The 24132-nt window shown below is 34.0% G+C and overlaps 1 protein-coding gene across 1 annotated transcript; it reads right to left on the bottom strand.

The window, feature by feature from the left end:
* Window positions 1-286: 286 nt before the first annotated feature.
* LOC109004066 lies at window positions 287-7911 on the bottom strand. The gene is made up of 10 exons (XM_035690005.1): window positions 7853-7911; window positions 6635-6987; window positions 5448-5999; window positions 4972-5121; window positions 3623-3733; window positions 2017-2049; window positions 1575-1894; window positions 841-1060; window positions 459-549; window positions 287-308 (listed from the first exon to the last, which is right to left on the bottom strand). The coding sequence occupies exons 2-10, from the start codon at window positions 6972-6974 to the stop codon at window positions 287-289; spliced, it is 1839 nt and encodes a 612-aa protein (XP_035545898.1). The 5' UTR covers window positions 6975-6987; window positions 7853-7911.
* Between the last annotated feature and the right edge of the window lie 16221 nt (window positions 7912-24132).

Below are 24132 nucleotides of genomic sequence, written 5' to 3'. Positions count from 1 at the left end.
TTCTTCTCATCCTTTGGGTTTAATCACCTTATCTATCATTTGAAAGTTGAATCTCAGTCTTTCGGGGTTATCTGTCTGTTTTGAGTGGATAAATATCCTTAATAGTGTCGAGGTAATGGGCGGGAGTCTCCCTTACCAATCTAGCTTGAAGTCTATCGGGTTAGATGAGTATTTAGGCCTCATATGTCTTATTGGACTGTGTAGAGCCGAGTCCATGTTAACACCCCGTGATCCATTGGGAGTATTTAGACCCTTCCAATGTATATAATAGGTTGAACACAATTAATCACAATATGTACATGATAAACCTGTTAAAAATTCATCAATTATCCAAGAAAAGGGAACAAATATTCAGTTTTGGCTGATATGCCAATAATTCATTCAAAAAATATACATGATGTCCTACGGCAAGCTACACCATACTTACATAGTATTGGATGATCATTTATATTAATTACCTTTTCTTTTTCCTGTCGAAGATGCCTGGTCCATAGGTTGAAAAGACCATATTTTTAAGAAGGGGGAACTGCATCAATATGAAAGGGGTGACTGAGACACAAGCCAAAGAAATGATAGGAATCAAAATCCAAGAATATTGGTCATGTAACATGATTATAAGAGCAGTAGAAAAGGCTATCATCATGGTTGCAATAGAGCAAAAGAGAGTGAAAAGGCCTATTATCATCTGCCTCGGCAAATACTCGAGAAAATCTTCTTCTGCATAAGTTGATGTGAGGATTCCCAAAAACATCAACATTGAAGTTGAGGAAGAAAAAAGGGACAATGCATCACATATTATAAAGAGCATAAACAATTTTTTCTTTAAGAATATTGGAAAGCCTGTAGTTTGATCGTTGCCACCCGGAACAGTAAAGGCTGCAGCGAACATAATGGTAGCAATCAGAGCACCCACCACAGTGCATGACGTTGCTGTACCCTTCATCCATTTCTCTCCCTTTTCCATCAAGTTCTTGTGGTTCTTTGTAAACAATTGTCGGGGAGTTAAACCATCATTGTTGGTACTTTCCTTAGCCTTGGGATGGACAATTCCCTCTACCTCCTGCATTTGTTAGAAAGAAAATGTTAGATCAAGAATGCTACCAAAACTATTTACTTCGACATATATTACATATTAGAAAGATTGGAAATTGATGATCTAACCTTAAACAGAAGAAATAGTAAGTAAAATAAGGTCAATGGTTCCAAATTATATGATTAATCTTCCTAGTCCATGTTAAAATGATCAGCTCCAATATTGAATATAAAGTACAAGGATATTAGGGATCAAAAAGACTAGAATTGATCTATAAAACCAATCCTTATCGCACCTCAGCCTGAGCCTTCTACGACCTCATCAAATATAAAGATAGAAAAGGTCTCACAATCTTTTATTTCATGCTTTTTACGTGTTATATTATAGAAAAGGCCAATGAGAGAGAGAGAGAGAGAGAGAGGACCTTGAACCATTGTAACTCTCTTTGCATTTGTAAAGCTGCCCCTGGGATTTTATTAACCCAAGTGGAATCTTCTATCATCCCTGCCATATGTAATATATTATTTTCATTGACATCTACTTTAGATGTCAATGAGTAGTTCATGATCTTCCTATCCAGCCCGTATAGAATGTTAAAGATTTTTTCTTGACGATGCAAGACGGCAAGCATAAATATGTTCCTTTGATTTCTATCTGTGGTCCATAAAAATCGCTGATCCATTTCAAGCATCTTAGAAACAAACTCGAAAATCCCATTCTTGGCTGCACGGCTAATGGCAGTATAAACTAGACCATCCATAAGTTGTTGAGTTCTTGATTCTGATATCACTTTACACATTTGAGAAAGAAGTGCATCGGATTGGACATGGATCTTTTTCATTTCCAACAACTGCTGGATTCCTTCGACAATTATCGAGACATTGTCAATTAGTTTAATTAGATGAAATTATAAATAATTACTAATAAAAAATTTAAAAATATCAGTCAATGATTTTGATGAAGGGTACAGGGAAGTTGAGTACCTGAAACTAAATAGCGAAACATTGCTGACAGTACTGCGAAGAAAACAACAAAATTTGTTTACTTAAAGATATTAGAAAATTTTTACCTTAACATGAAAGCTATAAGCAAATTAATTCGCAGTTTTTGCAAGTTCCCATTAGTTTCCGTGTATTGAGGAACTTTATTATAATATACATCCAGCTAACTAAATTGCTGCGCAAAATATTTAGTACTCATCGAAGTACGTATAGATCATGATCATGAGCTAGCTTCGCTCTAAAGCCACATGATCACATGATCAAATATATATATGATAGCTAGTACGTACTAGCTATCATATTACTTCTCACTTATTTGTCTTAATTACTATCATATTATATAGCATGCATTAATTAAATTCTAAAAAATAATATATCAAATTAAATTACTAGCTAACTTATATTATATATAGCATATATAACTTTGGAAGATTGGACATTTGCTCATCATGTTGATCATACTACGTACATCATCCACTGATCTTATATTAATGAAAGGTCAAGTGAGTAAATATTAAAATTAAAACGTGAACTAGATTTCTTGAAAATAATCATGCATTGCATAATTGAAATTATTCAATTAAAAAAATATATATAGTTTTTTGAAATATGTTTGTAAAGGCATCGATTAATGACCATTATTTGTAACAACGTACGTACGTACATGAACATGCATGCATGTCTTATTTGTGTTTTGATTGTTCATAATTAATTTAGATTCAATGCCATTATAAATAATTAGATAATTAAGAGTAGTGATAATATTCCTCCTATAACTATTTTACACAATCTTATTTTGTGTTAGAATATTACCATAATTATGATATAACATATTTATAATATTCTAGCATATGTAAGTACATGACTTATTCTCTAATATTGTAATATTACCATACTTATTATAGAATATATTCATAATATTTTAGTATATATGGTAATATATATAACTTATTCTCTCACATAAATTTTGTTTGTCGTGTTATAAATCAATTAGTATCAATTAATACCATTAATCTATTATATTTTCATTATTTCTTGGGCCTCATTTACCTATAAATATAAATAGGGACAGATGTTATATATGTACTCAAAGAAAATTAAGAATAGCAAACATGTAACCTTCAAAATCTCTCTTTCCTTCCTTCTGCCTTCCCATCCCCAATTTTCTAGTTTATTATATTTTATTTTCTACATTTTGCAATCAATCAAAGTTATAGTGCTACTTCATTAAAAATAATTTTTTTTTTTTACTTGAGTTTCAAATTATTTTTACATAAGCACCCTGATCTATTTAAAAAAAAATTATTATAAAAAAATTGCAAAAATGAAATATCGTAGGTGTACTAATTAAATTAGTTTATCGATCATTAAATAAGTGCAGTAGTTTGATAGGAATATATGATGAGGCTTCAAAGGAGTAAAATGTTCCATACTATATATATATATATATATATATATATATATATATCAATATTTTATCTACCAAGTAATAGATCGTAGATTTTATATATATATAAAACGAAGATATTCGCCAAATTTATTACAAGCCAAAATTAGGGAAAAGTAAGCTAAGGAAAAATTAGCTTACCTGATCTGTTACTTTGATCGTCTTGATTGCTTTGGCGTTGCTCTCCGTTTGAAACGTTCATGAAATGAATGTCACCGGTTGGAAGAGCCAATATTGGAACGTCGCGCATACCTTTTTAGCAAGAAAGGGTTAACAACTAATCTAATTAACAATATAGTAGAACTCTTAATATTCTAGGTTTTGAATGTTCAATCTTCCTTATAATGACAAAAATTAAAAAATCAAAAAATCAAATCTTAATTAGTATGCCCAAAGATAACAAAAAAATAATAGAATAAACAACTTAATTAAGGTATAGCATCGACGACTTGATTATAACTTGAGTATATTTAAGTGTTTTAGTAAAACAGGACCTTTGAAATTAACCAAAAATATGAGGATACATGGAGTTGGATACATGAAATGCATTCTTATCGAAACTATATATAATTATTAGATTCATATTATGTGTTAATTTTATTCTTGAGTTGCATTGTATATACTAATTTAACTCATTTATATACGATTTTAAAATATATCTGAAATTGTGGTTTATATATATATATATATATTTATTGGCCAATTTACAATCACACTCCTCAAAGTATCGATTTTGAAAATCCCTTAAACTGCCAAAAAGTTGCAATCTGCCCTCTTAATTTTTCACTTAAAAGAAAAAGTTACCCCTAATTAAAAAGATTTTAAACTCACAAAATAACCGGTCTATCAAATAAAAATAATAAATTTCAAATAATTTCTCAGATAAATTTCTTCTAAGATAAAAATAATTATTTAAAAAATAAATAGAAATATTTTTGAAGTAAAATATTTTTAAAATACTAATGGCGCCACTCATGCTAATGTTTTAACAAGGGTATTTGCTAAATTTTCATAATTTGAGGGGACAATTGTTATAATTGATAATTTCGGGGGTGATTGGAAATTAAATTTGTGATAGTCAGAGGGGCTTTATATATTTTATCCCAACTAATGTTTAATTAACACAACACAATTTTGCAGTGAAAATGCCGGCCGATACCGATTCAAATATTACGGCCAGCGCCTTGTCTTTCATCACCTAGCTAATTCAATTAACAGATCAGGGATTAAAAAGTACTACTCTATGCTGTAGAATATATTTTTAAGGTATATATATATATATATATATATATATATATATATATATATATTCTCATGCATGGTCTTGATCATTTTTTATTTTATTTTATAACTCTAATTGATTTCTTTTTTAATTACGAAGAAAACATAATCCAATATTATTGACGGTGTTTCTTTAAATGAGCCATGAATATTGAAGGATATTACAGTGTACGTAAAGCGAGAGAAGTAAAGGAGATCAGAGGTAATACAGGAGTAGATGCGTTGTTTCCAAAACCCGAGCTGATTTCCACTTGGGAAGGAATGACGCATAGAGGCCAATGCTAAGATGGGAGACTCGCCATACTCGTCCAGAGCCAGTGCCAAACGTGGGCAGGTTAGGATTAATCCCAAAGCAATATCTGTAATGTGTACGTCGTACGTACCAGGCGCGTATCATGTACAGAACATGCATAGAAATGGTCAAAGAGGAATTATTATATTTATATTGCCAAGATCTCAAATGAATATATATATATATATATATATATATATATATATATATATTTATGGCAAGAAAATAATGGCAGCCAATTAATGGATTGGAAGTTTTAAGTTTAGACTAAAAAAAATTTATACATCTACGAGGTGGCTTAATGTAATAAGTTTTAAGTTTTAATCATGTATAGAATTTCTTATCAAACATTTCTATTTCCAGATAGCTAGTAAAACACGTACGAGTTCTTACCCAAAGTTCCGGTATAGATGGCACGGGTAAAAAGCGTAGCACCATTGCGGTCCTGAATCTCCTGATCATTATCCTGTGGAATTAAATCTTTATCTGGAGTAAGATAATACAAATGGCGCGCCATCTCTATTTGCCCGAAATCAATAGCCATAACAACTGGAAGATTTTCCCCTTCGGCATGTCTAATGCTGATCCAGTAAGGGTACTTTCGAAGCATGCACTCCACCATTCGCCATTTCCCAAGCACGGCTGCTGTGGTTAGAGCTGTGTAACCGTCACTATCATACATGGCCAAGCCCTCATTCGACATTTGCATCACCAACGCCTCCACTATATGCTCATGTCCATTTGTAACAGCAGTGTGAAGAACCGTTTCGCCTTTATTTGGGATTGTCCTATTCAATGCATTGTGGGGTAGAGGCTCTATACAAAGAATTCTATTTGTCTCATCCAGATTACCGTCTCGCACAGCATTGTACAATTTCTCATAGCTACATAAGTACTCTTCATTTGATCGACATCCGGGACTCATGGAATTCTCCTCCGATGTATCTGTGGCCATCCTAAAACTGTTATTCTTAGTATCAAATATATAATTTTATGCGTTTATCATTATTTGTTTCAAATATGGGGTTTACCTAATTTTCAAATTCTTTTTTGGAAAAGATTTTTACAGTCCAAGGGTTTAAATACTGCTAAAACTTATACATGATCCTAAAACTGTATCTAACATTACACTCAATTTTTTTTTTTTTTTTAGCTTACAAGATGTTCTTCTTATAATAAAGTTAATATTATTAAAATAACAATAAGTTTATACGAGTTCGGACAACTTTATTCCTTTTTGGCTCTTTTACAATCGAATATTACATTAATTTTCTTAATTCTAAGCTTGATTAAATTATTCTATTTATATATATAACTAATTAAATTGGAGTCAAGTACTTGATCAAACGCAAAGTACTGTTCATTGTTTTACCATGCATGCTAGGTATGGAACCGGCTTGTTTAATTTGACTAGCGCTTTTGTCTTTTAATGTGATAAGGGTTAAATACTAACTTATAAGACAGTTTACCAATTCTTTATGAATACCATTTTTTTTTTAATTTCTTTTCAAATGGAGGTATTAATCAGTTTTTGAGCACGTGCAATGTTATGAGAGAGAGAGAGAGTGAGAGAGAGAGACCTTGCTTGCTAGCCACATCCCGCCGTCCATACCTATCTGCCAAAGTCTTCCAAGCTTCTCTGGCATTCATAATGTTCTTAATCTCATTAAATGGCTGTGGGCCGCATGAAATCTGGATCACATGTAAAGCCAAGAAATTCTCCCGTCCTCTTCCCGGAAAGGGTTCGTCGGTTTGTTGAACGTCCTGCCAAAGATCTTGAGACAGCAAGTACGTTTTCACTCGAACCTTCCATTCCTCATAATTATATTTGTCATGAAGCAGTATTTCTTGAGGAGCAACCGGAGTACTAAAGGCGGCTGATGATGTAGTACCGTATGTTTCGATGTGATTTGTTGTCATGTTGATGATATCCCTACATGCAACGCGGTATACGTATTGAATTATTGTGACGGAAGAATCTTTTGCCAAGTACTAAACATAAAAGTGAAAAGAAATTACTTATAATTTCTAGCAATCTAGCATAAATAAAACTACGTACAAAATCAGTATCATGCTTTTAGATTCAATGATCTAGTAATTAAAATATATAATAACTTAAATTTGTGAGAAGAGATCGATGTGTTGAGAACTCAATGAATAGAAGAGGAAAACTGAAAACAGAGAAGAAAGTTGGAAGAACTCGAGAGCTTGGGTAATCTGAATTGAACAAAATGAAAAATACTTGATTATGTAATACAGGAAGGTCTTTAGTATTTATACTACATAATAACTCTATAACAGAAATAACGGCTTCTAAGTCTTCTCTTCTGTCTTTAGTTTTTCTTCCTTAGACTTTAATTCCATGCTGTCAATATGAGAGGCTATACTCCAACACGATGCAGTAAAGATCTTACCATTTGGCCAGCGAGGAAGAGAGAAAATAACAAAAACATTTAGGTGGTTAAAGTCATATATAATGAGCAATTAGTGTAGCTCATGACTCAGATGACATATATTTCACTATTCTATTCATGCAGATCAGTTTTTTCATATCTTAGATATATAGTACTAAAATATAGCTATGTTAATCAAGTGACTCGTTAACGACAAAATATCCACAAATTTTGTCTTTTTGTGTTATGTAATTAGGAAAGCTTTGGTTTGGATCTAGATCTCATTACATGGGATATAGAAAACAGTGGATTTAGATCTTTTCATCTTCCTGCATATATAGCTCCTAATGAACTCAAAAAAGGTACGTAAACTGACATTTGAGCAGATTGAAACTTTAAACTTACGACGTTGGACGGGAGGGTTTTCTCCGAAATTAACTCTCGGATCGTAAGTCTGATGACTGTTGTAGTCTCCGGAAAACAACGATCGGTCTTGCAGAAATGATGACCTGCACACTCAAATATGCCTTGGAATTTCTTCTTATCGCTACTTCAGAAGACGACATGATCATGACCCAAATAAATTAATTAATCCTGTTGGGGTCTAATCATTTCTTTTTTTTCTTTTTTTCTTTTTCCTGATTAAAGCAGATGCCCTGAGATTCCAAATCATGTATTTGGAATATATATAATTCCTTAATTAATCAAAGCATCATTACCCGTGCTGTAACATTGAAAAAGTATTCAGAACCTTAATCATTACCGGCCCTTTGTAATGTCTGGTGAATTGGTCCGGCCTATTTTAAGAATAAAAGGACCGGAAGATCATATAAAGATAAGGAAGATAAAGATAAAGTTAAATCTTTAACTATAAAGAAGGAATTAGAATACTAGTGAGTGAATTTCTGCAAACATGGGACTCCCATTTACTCTCTCTCTAGGTCTCTACAAGGACAAAATCTAATTCAACCTCACCTTAATCTTATTATCTCCATTGTATTATTGAAAAATATGTGAGGTCATCAGAAATTTTATAATTATCAAACATAGATTATATATGTTTTTATTCTGAATCACGTAAATCTTTATCATTCTTTTATTTACATTTTTACTCTCTATTTATTATTTGCTTCATGGATAGACATCCAAACACCGTATCAATGCTCAAGCCATCGTTGTGGATCATTCAACCATATTAATTGTTGGACTTTGGCCCCACAGAAAAATTGCATCAATTGCTTCCAAATGTGCAGGTGTACCGGGTGTATTATCTGTTCTTCCAGATAAAAATTGAGTCAGGGAATAAGGATTATGGAGGTTTGCCCCTTTGTTTAGTAAAAATACATCCACTTCCATATAATATCTATTTCTTATTGTAATTTCAATGCAAGCATCATATCCTCTATGTCTTTACAAGCTTCGAATTCTACTTATCTGCTTGAGCGTAATTGTATATATATGGTGATATCTTGATCTTTGAGATATATTAAATAATTTAAATATAAAACATAGCCAGATTGGAAAGGTATATGATGTTGGGGTAAGAAAGAGGTTAGTGTTGTTGCCAATCCGGTATTTGTCTAGCTAAGCTGCTGGAAGTTCTGGAGATGTATTGAGGAAGAGAGATGCTCAATGTCTTTGCAAGGGAAGCTGACGTTGAAAATAATAACTAATTATTGCCATGTTACTGGGTGCATGCTAGAGTGTTTATGGATAAATAATTTATAGAGAAAAGATATTTATAATCGTGAATTGTGCAACCGCTGCGTAATCGCTTTGAAAAAAGTGAATAAAATATGAGACCCACATGAAAAAAATTAATTTTTTAATAAAAGACTATTTTTTTTTAAAGCGATTACGTAACATTTACGTACTTTACGATTGTATGTAGAATTACTCTAATTTATAATGGTTTGGTTAAATTGCTAAGTATGATTTAATCCCTTTGGAGAGAAGATTCCACTTTTGAAGTGGAAGATGACATCTAAAGTTGACCACTAGAGTAAACATGGTTTTTTTTCCAGGAAATTTACAGAGTTTTATGGATCAGGCAGATTCTTCATAAGCAAGTCAAACAGCTCCCATAAAAACAAAAACTATTTATTACCGGTATGCTGCAGCTTGGACTTGACTTATGGATTCTTTGCCTGTAAAAGTGATATATTAGTGTAGAAGTAAAAGTGATATCATTCAAGATGCAAAAGATCTCTTACTAATTTACCGAGCATACGTGCTTCTTTTTGAATTTTTTTTGTTGAAGTATGTATTTTTTAGTTTAAATTGACTTAAATCTCTCAAATCAACTTCAAACAGGCCTACATTAAAAAAAGAAAAAAAGAAAAGAAAAAGAGAGAGAGAGAGAGAGAGAGAGAGAGAGAATAATTTGTAATTCAGATTTCATCCAAGTTAGTTGACCGGCCACTGCCAGATTTTTCCATTGTAGAGTAGTAAACAGGGTTTATTTTGCAGGAAACTTAAAGAGTTCTATATATGGATCAGGCAGAATATACACCAGAAGCAAGTCAAACAGCCCCTGTAAAAACAAAGAAAATACTATTTATTACCGGTATGTTGCAGCTTGGACTTGACTTATGGATTCTTTGCTCGTAAAAGTGATATATATATATATATACTTTAGCTGTCCACCTTTTTGGGGAGTAATTCAAGATGCAAAAGACCTCATATTAATTTACGGAGCATATTATAACATGCTTCATTTTGAATATATTTTTTCATGTTGATGTATGCCTTTCTGAGTTTAAATAATCTCCCAAAATAACTTCAAACACAATATAAAGGTTTCCCATTATGGGAGCATTTATCAGTTAGCGAGCGCAAGATTGCTAACATGAAACTAGTGGTGCATATTACGGAATGCAGCATCTCTCTCTCTCAGCCACATCCACATGAAACTAGTTATTACAGAATGCATCGAACAATTTCTTTTTGACATTGAATTAATTGATGTAAGGATATTCATCAATCTATGGGATTACTTACTCCGTATTTTCTCGTTTCTCAAAATTAATGAATAGTACATGATCAATGTATGTAAAAACGTTTAAATATCACAATTGTTGGATAATTAATTTAATGATGAATGATAATATATAGGTCGAACACAATTAATCACAATATATGCAAGATAAACCTGTTGAAATCCATCACTAGTACTTATCGGTCCAACAAAAGGGAACAAATATTCGGTTTTGGCCAATATTGTGCCAATAATTCATGCAACAAATATACATGATCTCCTACTGCATGCAGTACCATAATTACACAGTGGATCAAGTACTTTTCATTTTCGGCCTGTCGAAGATGCTTGGTCCGTAGGTTGAACTGATCATGTCTATAAGAATTGGGAACTGAATCCATACGAAGAACGTGACCGAAACACTAGCCAAACAAATGAGAGGAATTGCAATCTGTAATTGCTCATGTAGGATGATTAAAAGAGCACTTGAAAAGGTTATCATCATGGTCACAATAGAGCAAAAGAGAGTCAAAAGGCCTATTATCATCTGTCTCGGTAAATACTCAAGAAAATCTTCTTCTGAATAACGTGATGTGAGGATTGCCAAAAACATCAGGACCGAAGTCGAGGAAGAAAAAAGGGACAATGCATCGGATATTATGAAGACGTTGAACAAAAAATTGTTGAAGGACTTTGGCAAGTCCATGCTTTGGTTGTTATCACCTTGGAATGAAAAGACAGCTGCAAACATAATAGTAACAATGAGAATACCCACCACCGTACATGACGTTGCTGTATTTTTCATCCATTTCTCTCCCTTTTCCTTCATGTCCGCATGGCTCTTCGTAAATAGTTGTCGGGGAGTTAAACCATCACCATTTTTGGTTTCCTTATGCCTGGGTTGGACAATTCTCTCTACCTCCTGCATTTGTTAGTGTCAAGTTTCAGATGAATTGAGAATTGACATAATCGTGAAGGAAAGAAGATACAAAAGAAGATGAATTGGAAAACTTCCATGAAATGAAATTGATTGGTATCAATTACAGAGTACTTTAACTATATTTATATACACGGCTTAAATGAGAAAATGAGAAATAATAAACTAAATAACAAACTAACTACTATAACAGAAATAACTAACTCTCCTCTTCCTCTTCTAGTTTAACACGTGTAGCTTTAGATTTTAATTCCATTTGTTCAATCCGTGAGGCTATATTCCAACACCCCCCCTCAAGATGAACATGTATATTGAGGATGTTCATCTTGCGGAGAGCATGATGAAAAGGAAGAGAGCCTAGAGGTTTTGTTAATATATCCGCCAGTTGCAATCTTGAAGGGACATGGAAAAGCTTGATGATATTTTGTTGCAACTTCTCTCTAATAAGATGACAGTCTATTTGTATGTGCTTTGTTCTCTCGTGTTGGACTGGATTAGTTGCAATGGATAATGCGGATTTACTGTCTGTATAAACCAAAGTTGGCTGCTGGTGGTTGATAGCTAGGTCTTGCATTGCATAAAGGAGCCATTGGATCTCACAAGCTGTTGAAGCAAGGGCCCTATATTCTGCTTCTGCAGAAGATCTGCTGATTGTAGCTTGCTTTTTGCTCTTCCACGAAATTAATGAGTCACCCAAGAAAATGGCAAAACCTGTTACACTCCTTCGGGTGTCAACACATCCTGCCCAATCACTGTCTGAGAAGGCCTTGAGCTGCAATTCTGATGAAGCTGGAAAAAATAATCCTTGTCCAGGGGTTGCCTTGAGATATCTGAGAACTCGAATGGCTGCTTGGTGATGACTAACAGCTGGTTTGGATAAGAATTGACTGAGAACTTGGACAGAATAGGCAAGGTCAGGTCGAGTTATTGTTAAGTACAACAATCTTCCAACTAGTCTTCTGTAGGCTGAAGGGTCTTTATACATATCAGGATCTGAGGAAGATAGCTTTAGATTCGATTCCATTGGAAAAGTTGCAGGTTTAGCTCCAAGTACCCCAGCTTGTTCTAGTATATCTAGAACATATTTTCTTTGACAAATTGATATGCCATTTTCAGTTCTTGCTATTTCCAATCCGAGAAAATATTTGAGTTCCCCCAAATCTTTAATAGTAAACTTATCATGTAGAAAAGTTTTAAGCAATTGGATTTCAATCAAGCTATCACTAGCTAACAGAATATCATCTACATAGATTAGTAAAGCTATGAAGGAGGATTCAGATTTCTTGACAAACAAAGAACAATCTGAAATACCTTGAGTAAAACCATAATCAAGCAATGCTGTGGAGAGTTTAGCAAACCATTGTCTAGAGGCTTGTTTCAAGCCATATAGACTCTTAAGAAGTTTGCAAACTTTATTTTCTTCTTTGACAATCAAACCAGGTGGCAAGTCCATATAAACTTCTTCATGCAATTCACCATGTAAAAAGGCATTATTAACATCTAATTGGTGAAGATGCCAATTTTTAATAGAGGCTATAGCAAGTAGTAACCGAATGGAAGTAATTTTTGCTACTGGAGAAAAGGTGTCAAAAAAGTCCAAACCTTCTTGTTGAGTGTAACCTTTAGCTACCAATCTAGCTTTGTGTCTTTCTATAGTCCCATCTGCCCTATGCTTAATTCGAAATACCCACTTACAGCCTATGGTCTTTTTATTATTAGGGAGAGTAACAATTTCCCAAGTTTTATTTAATTCTAATGCATTTATTTCATTTTGCATGGCAATTTGCCATTCAGAAATTTTAGAAGCCAATTTATAAGTTTTGGGTTCTTGGGAAGCTGAAAGTGATGCTAGAAAGGCTTTGTGAGAAGTGGATAATCTATTTGCAGAAATAAAATCAGATATGGGGTATAGAATGTTTTTATTATGAGAGGAAGCAGCAATAGCAGATGAGTCAATGGCATTTGAAATGTGGGAAGCAGTTCCACAATAATAATCCTGCAAGTAATTTGGCACTTGTTTAACTCTTGAGGATTTTCTGAGATGTTGAGATTCAAGTTGAGTAACAGGTTCATTGTTCAAAGGAAGGGGAACAGATTCATTGTGCAAAGGAAGTTGATGGTTGGTAAGGTTCTGGTTTGAGGTGATATTCGGATTTGAGTTCAGATTTTGCCTTGAGACAATATGTTGATTAGAATGGATGTCAGGAGGATGAAAATAGAAATCTGAAGCAGAATTTGTTGGAGGGAATAAGAAAGTATGTAATTCAGGATTGGAAGGAAAAATCTTGAAAGGGAAGACATTTTCATAAAAAACTACATTTCTTGAAATGAATACTTTGTTGGTATGAAGATCTATTAATTTGTATCCTTTGGTATCAGAAGGATATCCTAAGAAGAGGCATTTTGTGGCTCTCGGGTCAAATTTATGTCTATGAGTTGTGAGTGTTGATGCAAAACAAAGACAACCAAAAACTTTGAGGTGAGAAAGATTAGGTGGTTTGTTAAAAAGCATTTCGAATGGGGTTTTGTTTTTGAGAAGAGGAGTAGGAATTCTATTTATGATGTGTGCTGCAGTGAGCACACAGTCACTCCAAAAGGTTAAAGGGATGTTTGATTGAAACATTAAGGCCCTGGCAGTGTTTAATAAATGTTGATGTTTCCTTTCCACAACTCCATTTTGTTGTGGAGTTTCCACACAACTTCTTTGATGCACAATGCCATTGTCATTATAGAATTGAGTCAATAGGAATTCAGGTCCATTATCTGACCTTATTGTTTTGACAAGAGTATTAAATTGTGTTTTTACCATGTTGCAGAAATTTTTGAGAATGGAAGGAACTTCAGATTTCATCTTGAGCATATATACCCAAGTACAACGTGTATAGTCATCAACTATAGTAAGAAAATATTTAAAACCAGAATAGGAAACAGTATTGAAGGGACCCCATATATCAGAATGTATCAAGTCAAACATTTTATTGGAATTGGTTTGAGATACAGGAAATGGAATCTTTCTTTGCTTTGCTAAATGACATACATCACAAACAGTAGAAGAATTAAAAGATATAGATGGCTCTAGTTGTTTAAGGAAAGGTAATCTTGAATTAGAAACGTGGCCTAGTCTGTGGTGCCAAGGATCTAATTGACTTAGAGTGATAGCTGATACAAAAGAAGAAGAATTATAGTTAGGTTGAGTGCAGGCAACATCTTTTGATATAGCTTGAGATAGGTGATATAATCCATGTTTTTCAAAGGCAATCCCAATCATCTTCTTTGTTGATTGGTCCTGTAAAAGACAGTAGGAGTTAAAGAAAGAAACACAAATATTAGATTGTTTTGTTAGTTTAGAAACAGATAATAAGTTGAGTGTAAAACTGGGAACACATAACACATCATGCAAGGATAATGTATTTGAAAGTTTGATATTGCCAATGTGTGAAGCTGGAACAGAGTTCCCATTTGGCAAATTAATAGATGTGTTGATGGATGTGGGTGTAGAAGAATACAATAGGGGTGAACAGACCATGTGGTCTGTTGCACCTGTGTCCAGAATCCATGAGGACACATGCTGTAAAGATGAAGAAACAGAATAGTAAGGGTTCAAAGATTTACCAGAAATTTGAGAAGTAACAATGTTTACAGCTGGTGAAGTTGTTTGGGTAGATATTTGAGAGAAGTTAGAATTTGCAAGTGCTAGCAATTTATGGAATTCCTCAGAAGTTAAAGAGAACTTTTGATTGTCATTACTGGGTTGGATGTAGAGCTCAGAAGTTGATGTAGCAGCATGAGCAGCAGGTGGATTCCGTTTCCCTTTTGGTCCAGTCCAGCCAGGGGGGTAGCCATGAAGTTGAAAGCATTTCTCTATTGTATGGCCATTGTACCCACAGTGGGTGCAATATAAAGAAGATCTCTTCTGTTTGTCTTTGGAGAATTTCGATGGAACAAAGGTTGGAGTGGTTTGTTTAGCAAGCAAAGCATGAGTTTCATTGCTAACAGAATTATTGAGTTGTCTTTGGCTTTCCTCTTGAAGAAGTAAAGAGAATACTTTTGCCATACTAGGCAATGGTGAAACCATGAGCAATTGACTTCGAATTGAAGCATAGGAATCATTCAAGCCAACCAAGAATTTTAAGACATAATCAGACTGCTGTCTAATTAATAAGAAATCAAATAAGTTGCAAGTACAGGTTGCCATCTTGCCACAACTACAAGTTGGGAATGGTCTGTAATTAATGTACTCATCCCATAAAGTCTTGAAAGAACTAAAATATTCAGTGATTGATAGATAATCTTGAGTGATAGAACTTAAAGATTTTTCAAGATGAAAGACTCTCGGACCATCACTTCTCAAGTATCTTGTTTTCAATTCTTTCCAAAGGTCAACAGCAGAAGCAACATAAAGAAGACTGTTCCTTATGTCCTTGGAAATAGAATTCATTAACCATGAGAGAACCAAGTTATTGGCACGTAGCCAAGCAGTATGAAGAATAGATTGATTAACAGGAGGAGCAAGAATTGTACCATCAATGAACACTGCCTTGTTCTTGACTGTTAGAGCAATGGTGATGGATCGACTCCATGCAATATAGTTATCACCAGTAAAGATTTCAGAAACAAGTAAGGCACCAGGGTTGTCACTTGGGTGCAAGTAGTATGGACTTGATGAATCATCTGAAGGGTTGATCATGCGATGAGAGGTATGGGAACTGACAGAGTCTTCTCCATCAGAAGTCATTTCTGGAAATTTTTCCAAGAAATGCAAGAAAAGTATGTAGCAGGAGAGTTACAGAGATTTCAGAGCAAAATCTATGTAAGGTTGCGGAAGCAAAGAACTATTTCTCAATCTGATACCATGTCAAGTTTCAGATGAATTGAGAATTGACATAATCGTGAAGGAAAGAAGATACAAAAGAAGATGAATTGGAAAACTTCCATGAAATGAAATTGATTGGTATCAATTACAGAGTACTTTAACTATATTTATATACACGGCTTAAATGAGAAAATGAGAAATAATAAACTAAATAACAAACTAACTACTATAACAGAAATAACTAACTCTCCTCTTCCTCTTCTAGTTTAACACGTGTAGCTTTAGATTTTAATTCCATTTGTTCAATCCGTGAGGCTATATTCCAACAGTTAGCAAGAAATTGTTAGATCAAGCTGAATGCTACCAAAACTACTTACTTGGATATATAGTATTATGAAGACTGAAACTCTAACCTTACACAGAATAAATAGAAAATATGATAAGGTCAATACGTCCAAATTATATATGATTATTAATCTACCTAGTCCATGATAAAAATCGTCAGCTCCAATATTAGATATTATATATATAGTGCTAGATATATATTCCAGAGAAAAACACTGGAATTGATCTATAAGACCAATCCTTATATATCTCAGTACATACCTAAGCCCCAGCCTTCTACGAGCTGATCAAATTATTATAAAGATAGAAAAGGTCTCACAATCTTTTATTTCATACTTTCTACTTGTTGCAATATTGTTCAAGATCCGAAGTGCCAACGTGCCTGTCCCAATTTGGAACAAGCTAGAAGAATCGGACTGCAACAGGATGTTGCATTCGAAGAATATATTATGACTAATATTTCAGCTGCATGTAATAAATAGGCGTTCAATGTGGCATTAATGGTGTTTCTTTCTCATCTGTACCATGAAGCTGAAAAATTAATGTAGACTTAGGTCAAGTCTAGCTTGTTGGAAGCCTACTTCATATTTTTATTTCGGTTTCATTTGAGGCATGCACTCAATTAGTTCGAACAAGAATTTAAGAGATATCTTAATTAAGTCTTGTTCCAATCTTTGAGTATGACACGGACTGCACAAATCTCAAGCAATATTGGTATAAGGCTTGCTACTGATTACAAGCTAGTCATTTTCTAAACTACTTTTTTTAGCTAATTGGTTTCTCATGGAACTATTTCATGGGATTTTGTTCACCAATGAATTAATAAGAGAACGAAGGATATATGCCTTGCCTTCTTTTCAGCAAGATTAACCTATATCGGTAAATTAATCAAGATATAAAACTATCTAGGTGTACAACTGGGATCCTTATAAGTACCCCAAACTAGTACTAGTAAATACAGGAAAAAAAATTTAACAAAGAAAATCAATTAAGTTGATTAGATACTCATGATTTCTAGTTCAAAAGTCCATGAAAATGTTTACCAAAATGGCAGTTTTTTGAGCAGATCAATAGATGAACTGTTGCAAAGCCTCTACAGAAACCGGTAAATCCTGGATTAGGACCGGAGAGCAATGAATTGAAGTGAGTTGGTTGATGAGAACCTTTACTCTCACATCTTTGCTTGAAAGCCGCGAGTTTAAATCCGCTTAATATATGTTAAAAGAGAATATGTCTAAATCATAAGAATTGTTGCACGCACCCAAGATGGTGTGTGTGATTATATGTTGCAGATTAAGGACTAAGGGTGGAGGACATGCACGGTGGAGGATGCACATCAGAAGGTTGCCTGAGGGGCACATATCATGCATGCAATGGATATAGGCCGATGGCTAGATTTTAGCTTCAAATTCATCTAAATGGAAAAAGACAAAAACCTAAAACAAAAATGCTTAAAAGCTGGCTGGAGAAATGGCCGAAGAAAGAGGAGGCCAACAAGGAGGTGCAAAAGCTCGATCCTCTCCTTTCGCCTCAGGCAAGCACAAAGGGGGATCCTGCATGCTAGGCGGACAACATGGGGATGCATGTGTGTGGGGTGGGGTGTGGAGGGAGAGAGAGAGAGAGAAAGAGAGGGGACCTTGAACCATTGTAACTCTCTTTGCATCTGTAAAGCTGCCCCTGGAATTTGATTAATCCTGGTGGAATCTTCTATCATCCCTGCCATATGTAACATGTTATTTTTGTTGACATCTAAACATGCCAAGTAGTAGTTCATCTTATCTAGCCCATATAGAATGCCAAAGATTTTTTCTTGTCGATGCAAGACAGCAAGCATAAATATGTTCCTTTTCGTCTTTTCATCTTCGGTCCATAAAAATCGTGGATCTGTTTTAAGCATCTTAGAAACGAACTCAAAAATCCCGTTCTTGGCAGCCTGGCAAATGGCAGTAGTATAAACTAGGCCATCCACACGTTGTTGTGTTTTTGATTCTGATATCGCTTTACACATGTGAGTCGAAAGAAGTTCATCGTACAGGACATGATGGATCTTCTTCATTTCGTACAACTGCGTGATTCCTTCAATAATTATCGAGACATTTGTCAATCATTTTATAACTAGATGAAATTATAAATAATTAATAATAAAAACGAATTTAAAAAATAAAATCTGTGAATTGATTTTGATGGAGTACTGGACAGGGTATACCAAAGAAGTTAAGGACTCCTGAAACAAGATAGCCACACGTTGCCGACAGTACTGCAAAGAAAAAAAAAAACAAAATTTGTTTAATTACTTGTATTAGAAAACTTTTACCCAAATCAAAGCTAGCGGAATATTTCTTTTTCTACATACTAATTCGCAGTTTTTTCATGTTCTCATTAGTTTCTGAGTGCTAGTGAGAAACTTCAATATTATATAAATCATTATATATATGTGTGTGTGTGTAATATAATATACGTGCAACGAAGCTCATCATAGGGCACTAGTGTTAAGAATATAATAAATAATTAAATCTAATTAAATTTTGAAATAAATAATAATTTTACATAATATCATAGCAGAAATCCTGAATTCTAACTGATATATTCTTGATATTTACATGTTATGCGGGGTTGTCTTAAGTTAATATTGTAAGCTTTATTCTCTTTTTCTCTTGAGTCATTAACATTACTTTACTGGATCATTTATCGCTAGCTTCATCCATATTTTAACATCTTAATCCGTTATTGGATTAAATGTCTTCTTATGTCTATTATACTTCTCACTTATTTGTCTTAATTACTATAATATTATATCATTAATTAACTTATAAAAAATCATATATCAAATTAAATTACTGACCTTATAGGTAGCATATATATATAACTTTGGAAGTAGGGTATTTGCTCATGTTGGTACCACATCATCCATTCTTATATTAAATGACTATAGATAATTTGGTCATTTAATGAAAAGTCAAGTTAGTAAATATTAAAAAACATGGAACTTTAAAAGCTTAGAACATTTCATACTAATCTTCCTACTATAACATTTCTTTTCTTTTTATACCTGATTAAATACGTTAAGTAATCGAAGAATGACAATTTTTTTTTTAAAAAAAAATCTTTATTCATGTGATGAACAGAATTAAAAATAATGATGAGTACTAGTCTATATATAATTAGGGAACGACTTCTTGATTTTTTAAAATTATAAACTAGGATAAATCTTTTCTACAAGTTAACTTAACAACAAGGCTTGAAAAATGGAATCAGGTAAGCACTGATTCGATGAATCGGGCGATTCAACAAATTAAATTGAATAATTCATGAAAATTTTAAATCAGTTATTTCAGTGTTGATAAAAGAATTAAAAATCATATATAATGCAATCCAAGCATTGTATATCATATACAAAAGAGTATAAACATTACAAGAAAATTGCTTATTTATGACCAGTTAATTTCAGTACGAAATGACTATTTGCAACTAAAATTGGTTGTAATAAATTGGTCACAAAAGTCCGTTTTTCTTGTAGTGAAAATATAAACACATAAACTAGTTTTAATCAAAATATGATATATATAAATATATATATATATATATAAATATATATGAATCTAAATAGTTTGAATAAATATGTAATTTTTGTATTTAACCTCAACTGTCCACATGTTTATGACCATCATTATAACTACATCATGAACGTCTTCTTTGTGTTTTTTATTATTCATAATTATTTTAGATTTCAAATCCGTTAATTATAAATAATTAGATAATTAAGAGTAGTTTCTCCTATAACTATTTTACATTTATTTTACAATCAATCAATGTGATAGTACAACCTCAAAAATAGTAATTTTATTTTATTTGTGTTCCATTTTTTTACATAAATGTCCTCTATTTAGAAAAAATAAAAAATAAAAAAACATGTAAAAATGAAATATCGTAGGTGTAGCGATCATTGCTCTTGGACTAAATAAGTTTAATTTGATAGGAATATGGCCATTGGCAAAAAGGACGGCCTCTAAGTGGACGCAATTGTCATGTCTCAAAAAACCTATTGCAGCGATATTTATATTTTGTCACAAATATTAACTTCAGTTATGGCGATAAATGTTGTCCCTAATGTGGATCCAATGCACAGCAAAAAAATATAAATTAAGTAATAGATCATAGATAATTATCACAAAAGCAAAACCGAAGATGTTAGCCAAATTACAAGCCAAAATTATGGGAAAATAAGCTGAGGAAAAACTAGCTAGCTAGCGTACCTGATCTGTTAATTTCTTCTTGATTCCTTTGGCGTTGTTCCCCATATGAAATATTCAAACAAGTTTCACAAATCGCAGGAGCCGATGGCCGAATGCGCATACCTTTTTAGCAAGAAAAAGCTAGCAAATCTAATTAACAATATGGTAGAACTTAATTTTAATATTCTAGATTTTGAGCTGATTAACACCGACTTGATAATAGAATTTTTCAAAGAAATAACAGAAAAAATGACTTAAGGGATAGCATGATCGACTTTATAACTTAAGTATATTTTATTAATTGCTTTAGTATAAAAGAACATTTGAAACTAATACATGAAGTCTAGTTACATGAATTGCATTCTTATCCAATGTATTTAGGTTCATATTAAATTTTTTAATTCTTGAATTGCATTGTATATAACTTTAGCTTCATATTACCTTCACTCTATCGAAAGTATACATGGATTTATACTTGTAACTTTTAAGTTCTTTTATAAATGATCTTTTTTTTTAGTCTACTTGTTAGAGGACATGATTGTAATTAGTATAAGTGTGTGAGGGTATAAGTGTCAATTGTATGCAGTGTATATATATATATATGTGTGTGTGTACGTCAATATGATATTAAAGTGATCTTTCCCAAATGCATCTACATGGTATCAGAGAGTAGTGTACGTTGGATTGATCGTATACGGTGGTTCACGCCAAAATCGATACGGTGGTTCAATGTGAAGCGATTTCTGGCCACTCTCCGATGTCTTCTTCGGTACTGAGCACCAGGGGTGGACTCGCCGGCCTTTTCAATGGTTACTGGCATCGTCGTCGCCGTCAGAATCGATACGGTGGTTCCCATTATCGTCGGGACCGAAAGTGTTTGAAGTGGTTTCCGGCCACTCTCCGGCGTCTTCTCCGATACTAGGCACTACGGGTGGACTCGCTGGCCTTGTCTGTGGGTACCGGCATCATCGTCATTGCCGGAAAGGGCCTCCGTCGCCAGCAAAAGGTTGAAACCTGGAGTGTTTGGCTGCAGGGATAAGCTATCCAATCCTTGAGTTAAATAGCCAAATTCTGGAGTAAGAGTGTATTCCTATCTAGAATAAAACCTATTTGGTAACACCTATACGGTATTCTTATCCTCATTTAGGATAGCTTCTTTTTGTTTCAACTCAGTTTTTAAACTGGTACCGGTTTAGACCCGAAACACAGTCGATACATCCCAAAATAACTCGATTCAGACTCGAAACAGGCTGATTTAGGCCAATACAGACCCCAAACATCCCGGTTCAGACCCGAAACTATCCGGTTCAGACCAGTTCAAGCTGATACAAGATCGAAATTGTGGTATTTGAGTTATTTTTTGGGTACTTGGGCTAAGTATCTACATTTCCAGATTGCGTTTCTTGAATTTTTTAAGTTGAATTGTGATTCAGATATTGTGTGAAGTTTCAATCTCCAAGTTTAGTTGTGATATTGTGTGGAGTTTCTCAAATATGACATTTAAATTTGAGTCACAGTTATATGATGCGGTTACCTCTTATGTTGCTCCTATTGGGCATGGAGGCCGAGGTGGTAGAGGTGCATGTGGGGGACGTGATGCCAAAGGTAATCGCACTCGAGGTCGAGAGCCTCATAAGTGCACCCATTGTGGTGGCACTAGCTATTTGGTGGACTATTTTTAGGATCTACATGGTTGACCATTTGGGTCTGCTAATCAGGTCATTTGCCAAGATACTACATCATAGTTAACTAGCTTCATCTCAGGTATGATTAGTATATTGAAGGATGAGTATGATCGATTTTTGGGTCACACACGTGTTTCATCCACCACAACTACTCTTACTCACCCAGGTATAGCATCCGCATGTCTTGCCTCATCCATTCAAGATCCGTGGATCATTGATTCAGGAGCTAATGAACATCTGACTGGTCTATCCTCTGTCTTATCTAAGTTAGATACTGTGACATCTCCAAAAGTGTTACTCTCGCTAATGGTTCTCTTGCTAAAATTACAAACATTAGATCCACTAAGCTCACTGACTCTATATCATTGTCATCTATTCTATATGCTCCTAGTTGTCCCTTTAGTTTGTTGTCCATCAGTAAAATTACTTAAAGTATTCAATGTTCAATAACATTTTATCCCTCTTCATGTGTCTTTCAGGATCTCAAGATGAGAAACAAGATTGGTACGGGGCATGAAACTGGTGGCCTATATTATCTTGATGTTAAACAATCACTCACTCGAGCCCTTACATCCACATCATCTACTTATGAACGGTATTGTCGTCTTGGTCATTCCTCTCTTTCCCTTTTAAAGCATCAAGTCAGGAATCTAGGAAATGTGTCTCCTTTTCCTTGTGACGCATGTCAAATTAGTAAATATTCTCGTGTGTTGTTTATACCTCGAGTTGATAAACGAGCCTCGAGTTCTTTTGAATTGGTTCACTCTGATATATGGGGACCAATTAATATTGAATCAAACACATTTCAGTATTTTGTCACATTTATTGATGCTACTCTCGTGTGACATGGGTGTTTCTGATGAAAGAAAGATCTGAACTCCTTTCCATATTTAAAATGTTTTGGAAAGAAATTAAAACTCAACTTAATAAAAAGATTCAGATTTTGCATTCTGATAATGCTAGAGAATATCTATCTAGTGTCTTTGCTACTTACTTAAGTAGCAAATGAATTGTTCATCAAATTTCATGTTCTTATACACCCCAACAGAATGGGGTAGCTAAATGTAAAAATCGTCATTTGTTAGATGTAACCCAAGCACTTTTACTGCACATGCATGTTCCTAAATGATTTTGGAGTGATGGTGTTCTTACTGCTTGTCACCTTATTAACCGTATGCCCTCATCAGTTCTCGATGGTTCATCTCTTTTCTCCATCTTGTTTCCTTCATTTCCACCTTTTACCCTTCCTCCAAAAATTTTTGGGTATGTTTGCTATGTTCATAGCTTTGGCCCAGGTTTTGATAAGCTTGATCCACGTTCTACCAAGTGTTTTTTTGTTGGTTATTCTCGGACTCAAAAAGGATATCGTTGTTATAGTCATGTTCTTAGACGTTACTTCATGAGTGCTAATGTTACCTTTTTTGAATCCATATCCTATTTCTTTGACATAGCTTCGAGTGTTGAGTGTGATCCTCTACCATTACCTAATCTTACACTTTCCCCTCCTATCGCTAGTCCTCCACCTCCACCCCCTCTCCCAGTTCCTTTACAGGTTTACTCGCATCGCTCGTGGCTACCGGCTTCCATGCCTTCACCAATCATGTCTCCATTTTTGGATCTTGAGTTATCTAGTATTTCAGACTCTCCACCTATTGCTCTCTGCAGAGGTATTCGATCTTATGTTACTCAACATCCG

Source organism: Juglans regia, chromosome 5 (assembly GCF_001411555.2).
Source record: "Juglans regia cultivar Chandler chromosome 5, Walnut 2.0, whole genome shotgun sequence".
Lineage (NCBI taxonomy): Eukaryota > Viridiplantae > Streptophyta > Magnoliopsida > Fagales > Juglandaceae > Juglans > Juglans regia.
Note: the sequence above shows the minus strand (reverse complement) of the source record. Positions and strands in the feature narration are given on the sequence as shown.

Coding starts and splice junctions, on each gene's coding strand:
- LOC109004066 (XM_035690005.1), bottom strand. CDS start 6,974: ATGACAACAAATCACATCGAAACATACGGTACTACATCATCAGCCGCC. Junction 5,122..5,447: donor CATCTATACCGGAACTTTGG/GTAAGAACTCGT, acceptor TACACATTACAG/ATATTGCTTTGGGATTAATC. Junction 2,050..3,622: donor CGATCAAAGTAACAGATCAG/GTAAGCTAATTT, acceptor TTTTCTTCGCAG/TACTGTCAGCAATGTTTCGC.